The sequence below is a fragment of the Saccostrea cucullata genome, unplaced genomic scaffold (assembly GCF_032062105.1).
Source record: "Saccostrea cucullata isolate Sc308-1 unplaced genomic scaffold, CSIRO_AGI_Scuc_v1 ctg1382, whole genome shotgun sequence".
NCBI classification, from domain to species: domain Eukaryota; kingdom Metazoa; phylum Mollusca; class Bivalvia; order Ostreida; family Ostreidae; genus Saccostrea; species Saccostrea cuccullata.
Window position 1 is genome coordinate 423,739 of NW_026931734.1, and position 10,314 is coordinate 434,052.

The window sequence follows — 10,314 nt, forward strand, 5'->3', positions numbered from 1 at the left end:
TTTTAGCAGGTTTAGCATTTTTTTATGAATAAAATGTTTATTTGTTAAATTAGTACATTAAACATTTAAGAATTACGTTGCAACTGTTCCAGAAAAAGTACGGCCCCCCACAAAAACTGGTAATAAATCATTTTTTTTATAATAAATCATTACCATATTACCCTATGTTGAAATTGAAAAACCTTGAAATTCAGTATTTAGACCCTACTAAAATATAATTTTCTCAGCGTCATAAAGCCAACATTAGTGCATGTATCTAGAGGGACCTTAAAATACAAAGAAAAAGGGCTTACAAGATGTGGACGATCCCCTGCTCCGAGATATGTTTCTCAATTTTCAAAATTCACGGAAAAGTTATATTTCTCTAAAATCATGTTCTCAGTAATGTCATCTTATTGTCATATTATTGACAAGCAAGTTGATGAAACAAGAATATCAAAAGTCTCATTTAAAGTCATCGTTTCGTAAGTTCTATGGTCGATACAATGACCTTGTCAGCAAATACAATTTATCATTGAGTCAAATGCTGACTGACGTTTTTCATACCAATTGTTAGTCCATTATTCATACACTGAATTGATGACGGATTTTTTCCATTATTTCCTGATCATGATAACGAGCACACGGCGGGTGTGACCGGTCGGCAGGGGATGCTCACTCCTCCATGGCACCTGATCCCACCTCTGATGTTTCGGAGGTCCGTGTTTGCTCTGCTCTTATTTTGTATATTGTTTAATGGACTTTGAGATTGAATACTGTTTGTTATCTCCATATCCTTCTTCAAAACATTTTATTTTTTTATTTTACTGAACGGCTTATTATTTGACAATCTTTTTTTCAAAGTTGACAGTTAAGCATATTTAGTGGAAAATGGGTTTAACAGAGCCGTGGGAAATGAATTTTAAGCATGAATGGGTCGTCTTCATTCTTCCTTAACACAGAAATGATGGAAACGTTAAAGTGAAATCATTTCATTTGTCCAAAAAATGGAATCTGAACCCATTCTATACGAAAATGGAACATTTCTGGAAAAAAATGTACTCTTCAACAATCCGGCTCATTTAAATCACACTGACAGTCATCGATAACTCATATACTTGTAGCTTAGTGGTTACATGTAACGCGTTTGGTCTTGTGCCAAACCCTGCACTATGGAGAGAGTTCGAATCATACAGGAAGCTTTTTTTTTTTGTTTTCACATATGTTAAAAACATGAGTGAAAAATAAATATTAATAAAATATTAAAACAATAAAATACAGAACTAAATGTGTAAAAGATGATATTAACCATATAACTTTTAAAAATATAACTTTTCATGAACGTTTAGAATCGAGAAATGTCTTTTCTCGGAGCGGGGGATTGTCCTTGCCTTGTACGCCTCCATTCTTTAATAGACAATTATGAAAGGACAATTATTTAAGATTATTTTGTGAAAAACAAGTCTTGATGTATTGGTTGACTGTAAAAATACAGTATATTCCTGCTATAGAAAGTTAAGATATTTTTAATGTCTGAAGAAGATTATTCATTGAAGAATGAATGCTTAAGTGGTTATGGATTTTACACTCATGCATTTTTTTCCTTCAGTCAATGATTTTTAATAATACAGTTAACTTAGGGATGCACTCAGAATATAATGAACAACAAAAGTCAGAAGTATTTCCCAGTTTTATTGTACTGGATATTTCAATATCACTCTGTAACCAAAGTAATGGCTGAATAAAAATAGACTCTCCCTTCATAACAAACTGTACTCATCAAGCATCTATCTGACTAGTGGAAAAGAAAAATCTCCTGGTGAACAAAGAAGATCCTTGGATTACAAATGTCTGTGAACAGTGAAACTCATGAGACAGAAAAACTTGCCCATACATAGACACTGCATCTGTACAAAAGATCCTACCACATGGAAACATGACAAAATACAAAATATATAAATTCAAGGGCACTTAGCAGTGAGATATGAGCAAGCTATGAGATAGAGGGTGATTGATATTACAGATTTCTATCTGTTGTAAAAAATGAATTTCATCAGAATGCTCAAAATTGATATCGTTAGTGGTACAGCATGAAAGACTATACAATGTACAATAAACAGGTGGTACCAAATCACATCTTCATTCTTACATGTATGTTTAATCTCACAGTACACAATGCCCTTCCATACCCGAGCATGCAATATGATCATATTATAACTTCATTCATACAAAAATATAACTTATCTTAGAAATTAACCATTCACTGTAGATTTGGAACAAATTTCATACTTGATAAATTCTCAATACTTCAACTTATTCTTATTTACATACCATGATTTTGCTTTAGAAAAAAAAATTAACATAAAAAGTACATGCAGTCCTAATATTATTCTTTGATTTCATGCTTGTAAAGAAAGTTATTATTAGTATATGACAAGTACTAGAATGAGAACTTACATGGCATTTTTTTATGTAAAAATTTTAAACAAGATAATATTTTTCTGTCTCTACATTAAAAAACAACATGCATTGTAATAATATTTAAAGTCAATTTAGATATGATTTGCATTGTATATGGTAAAGAGCCTGTCTGAGCTGTTTATACATTTATATCAAAAGGGTAAGTAATCACAAAAGTAGAAAGGACACACATGATGGAATGACAAAAAGACTGACAAGACAAGGGTGCATGGCAGAAAAATAAAATATACACATGTATATAGATTCATCATCCAAGAATATTTTGACACAATCAAAAATTTTAATACTGAAACTGACATGCATAAAAAAACATACGCCCAGCATGCACCAGATCATCATCTTTGGAATCTTGGCCCTGCCTCCATCAGCAGATTTTTAATTAAAATATTCTTCCCCATCTTTATATCTTTGATATGCAATAGACGGAAGTTGAGTTATTTAATCATAATCAAAATGTCAAGAATCTTTCACATCTTTTCTGACCCCCTGATTCTTGAGAAGACAATTTTTAAAAGATGCCACTAAATTTTCAATAATTCCAATTATCTCCCTTTGAAAATGGTTGAAGAAATTTGAATCCTCTATAACCAATAGATCTTTGTTGCATGATTGATGGAAAGTGACCCAATGGTTCTGGTAAGAAAGTTGACAGTGTTAAAAGTCTGTGCCAATTAACAAGGAAGACAACAGGAAATGAAAATCTTGATCAGAAAAGCTCACCTAGGACTCTTGTCAGACTTTTGCTCAGATGAGCTCAACAGTCAACACTTACTTTCAAATATAAAACATTTTATGAAAACCCTTCAAATGTAACTTTCTTACTATCAATTTACATGTGTATTGATTCAACAAAAATACTGGCCATAAAAGGATGAACAATTTTGCAATATTGCATTCCAAGTGTAATATTTAAGATTCAAATAGAATGATCACTCCAAACACAATCACTAAAGATACTTTTCAAATTCATAGCAACTCACATTACATATAATACTTTTGTCTTACTTCTAACAAAAATTGGAAAACACTGGCACCTTTCTACAAAGCATCAGCCCTTATAACACTGGAACATAACGATCATCTTAACATGGCTAGATAATGAATGAATTGCCCATAAAACTTGGTCCAACAAAAAAGCACATTCAGTCATCAAAACAAAAAACAACATACACCATGTATATCAATATAAAATGTTTCGATGACTCGGGAACAATTAAATGCTGAGGTATACATGTACAACTAACAAATAATGAAAATGGCACAATCATAATTAATGTTTACATTCTGGCAGCTTTACAAATGAAAATTCCCTTATGCATATTTCATATCTTCACTTGAAGGAAATCATAATTCATATTAACAATTTATCAGCAATTTATTAGCAAAAAACAAACTCCCAGTCTGGCTATAGACTGAAAATTTACTCAGTTAAGTGAAATCTGCTCGTGTGGGATTCCCTAGTGGACACTGGTATTAGATGTAGTCAGGTGAAATCTGTGTGTTAATGGACACTGGTATCAGGTGATGTGAGATAGCACTACGGATTGAGTAGGATGGAGACTCCTTAAGGCAGGATGTACTGATCAGGTGAGCTACAAAGACATAAAGGTAACTGGTTAAATACACATTAATTAATGGAAAAATTAATTATGCAATTTCCTATCTGAATGGTTTTTTTTTATTCTCTCAAAGGGAAAGACAAAATTATAATGTATTAATCTATTAAAGTTATACATGTTTTACCCTCTTGTCAATTGATCATTTTTTATACCATTCAAGAATACTAACTGATTGAAACATGGCAGCAGGCAAAGCCAATATTAACCATTTCTCATATTCAGTTTTTGATCATTTTGTGCATGATTTACTGTATTACAACATAATCAATAGGAATGATAAATCTTCAGTAGCATTTCCGTTCTACTAATGTAGATTTTTCAAGAACACAGAGGAAAAGCAGTACACATTTTGACACAGCTTTGTGTACAGAGATGTAATTCTACAGGTAAATGAAAATTTTTGCTTACATTTCTCATAGATGAGTAAAGTCACTGCTACAAATCAAACTCTTTGAAATCAATATGATGGGTATTTGTCACACTCTGTGCTGCTATTGTGGCTTGCTTGATGGCCACTTTATATGGCCCCCTCTTCTTTCGGTTATAGCGTAACTTAAAGTCTTCCAGAAATGGATAGAGGTCTGAGCACTGAATGTGTGACATAGTGGACGAACCAAACCACGACACATGTGCCAGTCTCCTAATCACGATTCCTCCATCTCTTTCACTCACACTTATGGACAAAACACGCCCAGGCCACCACGGGAAACCCTTAATTTTACCCCACACAATATCTCCCACATGAATTGTTCGGCCGTCCGTAGCCATACACTTTGGCACATCGCGAGTCCTAATTTTCATCATTAGCGTTCTGAACACATCGTCACTGGTGGGCGGGGCATCAGCTATATCTTCCCTCTCCTCCTCTTCTTCTATGACCGGTTCTTCCGTAGGTTCTGGTGGAGGTGGAGGAGATATCGGTTCCAGCTCGTGAGCATGAGAGACTGGATCTGGTTGGTGGGCAGGAGAAAATGGTTTTAAATGGTGGATAGGAGATGGAAGCATTACCACAGACGAAGACACAGCTTCTGGAGACATTGGAATATCCTCATCCTTGAAATCAAACTCTCGCTCCGACGCCGAAGATATCACAGAATACTTGTCTGTGTCAATTATCACATATTTATCATGTCCTTCGGAACTTGTGCTCATTATAGAGTTACTAAGACTGTTTGTACTATTCAAGGTCACAACATAATCATGATTTGCATGCAGATAATAGTCTGTATGTTTTTCATCAAGGTTATTATAGTACACAGGAGCACTGTCTGAAGCATCTATACAATCTAGAATGTCTCGAGATGTATCCTGATTTTCCATGTCTAAATCTGGCATCTGTTCTTCGCTGATGTTCACTTCAGACTCATTTTCATTGCCCACATCTCCGCAAGACACATCCTCTTCCTGAACTTTCTCCTCCGATTTCTTACTCTCCATGGAATCAACACTTAGTCGCTCTCGACTCCTTAGTTTATATTCCTTTTTCTGCACCAGTTCACTACTTTTAGATCGAACATTTCTTTTTGGTGAAAGATTTTCAGGGAAATTTTGCTTTCTGGAAATGTTTTTATTTACATTTTCAATATTGTCTGTCGTGTTTTCTCGCCTTGGTGAGAGGCCTTTATTCTGTCGCCATGTATACAGTAACCTTGGTCTTTGGGAAACACCATCGTTTTGATTTTCTATAGCACTTTCTAAATTCTCATCTACACCTTCAGAGGTTGTATTTTGATTTTTTTCTTCGCTGTCTCCATGTTTGTGTTTATGTTTACGTTTATGTTTTTTGTGATGACTAGTTACATTCTCATTTGTAGTTTCACTTTCTTTTTGAGGTTCCTCTTCCAAACGCTTTGCACGATCCTTAGTTTTGCGGAGATTCCTTTTACTGGTTCTCCTATTCTTGTCTTGCTCTGGAAAACTCTCCTCTTTCACAGTTTCTGTTTTAGTTTTTGATTTTGCAGTACTTCCATCCACCTCATCATGCAGACGGGGTGGAATTTTTAACACTGTTCCTTCACCAATAGATATCTTAATGAATGGACTAGATCGTGTAACAACCGAGTTTTTATTATTATCTGTCTGCTTGCTGTTATTTGGAGGATCTTTAGTTTGGACGGAACGCCTCCGCAGGCCTTCTCGTAGTGACTGCTGAGGTACTTGGTTCTTTTGTGTGTTCTGTTTCACAATTTGCTGAACAGGCATGATGCCTTTTTCTGTTTCCTGACACACGGACTTACATTTGCTACATAATGTAGATCTGGGACGCAGCCGGATGCTTCGTGCAGGCCGGTCTTTGCTGGAACGTAAGATAAAATTGTTTACATGTTCTTCATTTCCACGATTATAAGTGTGTCGGAAATTTGTTGCTGAAACTTCAACATCATGTGCATTATTGTTTACAGAATGTGCGTTAGGGTCATCTTTTGAACTGTCCCCGTTCGCAGAGAAAGGCATGCACACACCATGTGGCAGATTTCTATAATTAAAAGAAACAAAAATATGATATATAATGGTTGTTGTCACATAATTTAAGTACAATAATTGGAGGATTGTTCAGAAAACAACTATGTTGCATGAATATTTTACTCGTGTTTGTGACATTGTTTCTAGCTACCTTTTATTTATATCCAATAAAATACCCTTGAAAAGTTTAGCACCATGTTCAAGGCATACAACTAAGACGTCGTCAATGGCATCTTCAATTGTTATAGGCAGTTTCATGCCTTTTGAAATTGCCCCAGGTCTTCTTTTTAGCTCCGCCATTTTTAGGGGTCTCCATTAAGAATTTTAGCGCATGCGCATAACTTTTTTCACAGCTCGTTTTCACCTGTTAAAAGGCAGTATAAGTGAATTTTGGTCAAAATATTTGTTAAATGAATGTTAAAGTATAATCCTATTTACAAGAAAATCAATTTATGCAGAAGATAATGTATTTCCTTATAACCTAAATAACATGCACGACAAACCAAGAAAGATAACTCCTTCAACATTTAACAGATTCGTGTAGGTTTGCATGTGCACAAACAGCTGTAAAATAGTTTATCTTAGCAGTTATAAAGTACGACACATTTTCAACAATATGCTATGTATTTGAGTTTGGTATCCATTTTTTATAGTAATATATGATAAAATCTTAATCGAGTTCAAATAAATTTTAGAAAAACTGAAATTTCGTAAGCAGCCGTTTTTGTTTGCTTTTTTTTTTTGCCTTGTCCCAGATTAGATATTTTAATATTTTTCCTGATAAAATCAGCATTTAATTTCTGAAGTTGAAACCACCTTATTAAACCTTCTATCTATGCTCCTTCTTGTAACCATCAAAAGCAAAATGTCTAGCCGAAAGGAAAGGGATCACTGAAAATTTAATGCACATCATGTACATGGGACACATTGGTTATCGATGATATTAATGGATCGATTGGTTCAGTTCTATACATGTTCTAGGTAATTTAATTGTATTTAATAATTTATGCTTGTGGGGTCAATCTTGGGCTTAAAAAAATATTTGTTTGAGTCGGATAAAAATTAAAATTCGAGTATATTTAAGAGAAATTAGTTCAGCGCGGTATGTGAAATCTTTACATTTCAAGGGGTGTAAATGTGTTGATCTCAGCAAACCTGAAATTAACAGCGAATATTAATTCCCTTCGAAAAAACTACGATTTCATAGTAAATTTTGTATAATTTCCATAATTATATATGATAATAGAATTGTATAAAATATGTTAAAAATAACAACTCGATCGATAGTGGTGAAGAAGAAAATTTCTTCATTTCTGAGTGAGTTGTTTACTTGGGGATGACTTTGCGTAAGTAAAAAATATCATGTAGCCCTGTGGTGAAGATGTGTTGCTTAAATCGTGGGGTTTCAAATACATGTCATCAAAATTGATTCATACATGACGGAAAACATCCACAAACTGAGTAGTTACCACCAACATTTTACACCCATTTAATATTCGATATGGATGGTATTTTATCCTTGGAAACTTTTATGAACTTGAATGCACATAGAAGATTTCATTAATTATAAAATTATATAAGTTATTCATATTTTTAATTAATACAAGTGTCAAAATACAAGCATTAAATAGTTCAAGGGCATGCTCTACGTTTGAACAGTCTCGTTTAAAGTCATCATTTCGTAAGTTCTATGGTCGATACAATGACCTTGTCAGCAAATACAATTTATCATTAAGTCAAATGCTAACTGACGGTTTTCTATGGAACGCCGTCACTGCCTTATAGCAGAACACAACAACTGCATGATCAACCCACTCACACAACTATTACATTGTGAATTTGAACATGATATTAACTCATACTACTATAGCATTGTGTGAACTTTCCTTTACATTATGTGAACTCTTTATGACATTTAGTCACACTGCTATTGCATTGTGTGAACTTTCCTTTACATAACGTCAACTCCATATGACAGTTACTCACACTACTATTACACTTGTCATTATGTCAACTCTTCAAATACAATTTATCATTACATTATGTCAAATGCTAACGTTGTGACATTATAGTTTTCTTTATGACATTAATTATTAGTCCATTATATTATTGATGTATACACTGAGTTGTCAACACTTTATGACATTTACACATTCTTGCATTTCGTTATGTTTTGTTCATGACATGTAATTAAACAACAATTACATTGTGTTAACCTATCATTACATTATGTCAATTCTTTATGATATTAACTCACACTAAGGTGCACTATTACGGAACACGGGTGTGACCGGTGCACTAAATTGGCGGGAGAGAAAACTGTCGTAGAAGAAATCTCAGCGATTTGGGAATGGCATCTTTAAATAAAAATTTTAAGCGACAAAGGATTGACAATCTTGAAACGTGCAAAGTCTGCGACTGTGAATTAAAGTCACGTCGAAATTCAATGGCGTTTACTTTAATCTGATAATTAAATAAATCAAATATTATGGTGCAGCAATTTTTTTTTTCTTTTTATTTTGAATTGTTTGTTTGTTTGTTTGTTTTTTTTTTTTGCTAAAAGTCTTAACTTCTATTAAGAACATTGTAATAAGTTTTTTTTATGGAACTCCTTTTGTTTTAAAGTGTAAACACATCGTATAACACACGTGCACTGTTCGTGACCAAAATCTACATGTACATAAAATTAATAAATTTATTGTTTGTATCATTGCATTAGTTTCACAAACTATATATTATAAAATAATGAAATTGTCTCCAACCATAAACCGTCCCCCTTCAGGCTTGGACATTTTTTTTTTGTTCTCATATCCGTTAGTAAATGCTTACTAAGGCATATTCAACTGATTTTATTTGAAAACAAGTGCCCTGGAATGGTTGAAAAAATTACTTTTGACGTATCGTCTTTTTGAATCAGCCAGAAAAAAATGTTCGCCCCCCCAAAAAAACTTGAGAAGCCAAAAAAACAAATTGTCCACTCCAAGCCCGAAAATCCGTTATCTCCTAATTTTTTTATGTTTCATTGCTCTTAATTACCATTTTTTATAAGGATGTCAGAAATGTTTTCTAATAAAACCAGACTTTAAAACATTCATTTTATACCAGATATTTTTTAATATGTATTTTTACATCAGGTAATGCACTTTTGATGATAAAGAGTTAACCCCATAATGTGATAAAGTGTTGATATAACATAAAGAACCTTACACTTTTTACACCACGTAATAAAAACTTATGTGTAAAATTAAACAAATTAGATTGATAATGTTGATATATAGAAATTTCTAAAACATGTAATGATAAGTTTAATTATAAAACACAATTCACTTGACGTAAAATTTTGACCTCACATATTAAAGAAATGAAATGATGTAAAGAAACATTCATTTCACGTAATAAAGTTTTAACACAATGTAAACATATTATCACTTCACATAATGAATTTTCGACTTCAAGTTATGAAGTGCTGACATAATGAAAGGATGTATTTACTTCATGTAATGCAGCTTTGACATGATGTAAAGACATTTTTACATAACATAAAAAATTGACATTTTGTTCACATCACATAATGATAAATTGACATAATAAATGCATAGTTGTATGCTATAAGGCAGTGGGCGTTCCATAGTTTTCATACTAATTATTAGTCCATTATTTGTATACACTATGATACGGATTTTTCCGTTAAATCATGACAAAGCACACGGCGGGTGTGACCTTTTGGCACCTGATCCCACCTTGATGTTTTGGAGGTCTGTGTTTGCTCTGC

General features: G+C 33.3%; 1 protein-coding gene across 1 annotated transcript; it reads right to left on the reverse strand.

Annotated features, from left to right (window-relative positions):
• Positions 1–4,511: 4,511 nt before the first annotated feature.
• LOC134233403 (PWWP domain-containing protein 2A-like) lies at positions 4,512–7,070 on the reverse strand. Its single transcript, XM_062715368.1, has 2 exons — positions 6,694–7,070; positions 4,512–6,555 (listed from the first exon to the last, which is right to left on the reverse strand). Exons 1-2 carry the CDS (start codon positions 6,840–6,842, stop codon positions 4,515–4,517), a joined length of 2,190 nt encoding a protein of 729 aa, XP_062571352.1. The 5' UTR covers positions 6,843–7,070; the 3' UTR covers positions 4,512–4,514.
• Between the last annotated feature and the right edge of the window lie 3,244 nt (positions 7,071–10,314).

Bases quoted from the DNA above. Each gene is read 5' to 3' on its own strand.
- LOC134233403 (XM_062715368.1), bottom strand. From the start codon at position 6,842: ATGGCGGAGCTAAAAAGAAGACCTGGGGCAATTTCAAAAGGCATGAAA. The intron at 6,556-6,693 runs GTAGCTAGAAAC...TTTTAATTATAG, and splicing joins TTATTGGATATAAATAAAAG to AAATCTGCCACATGGTGTGT.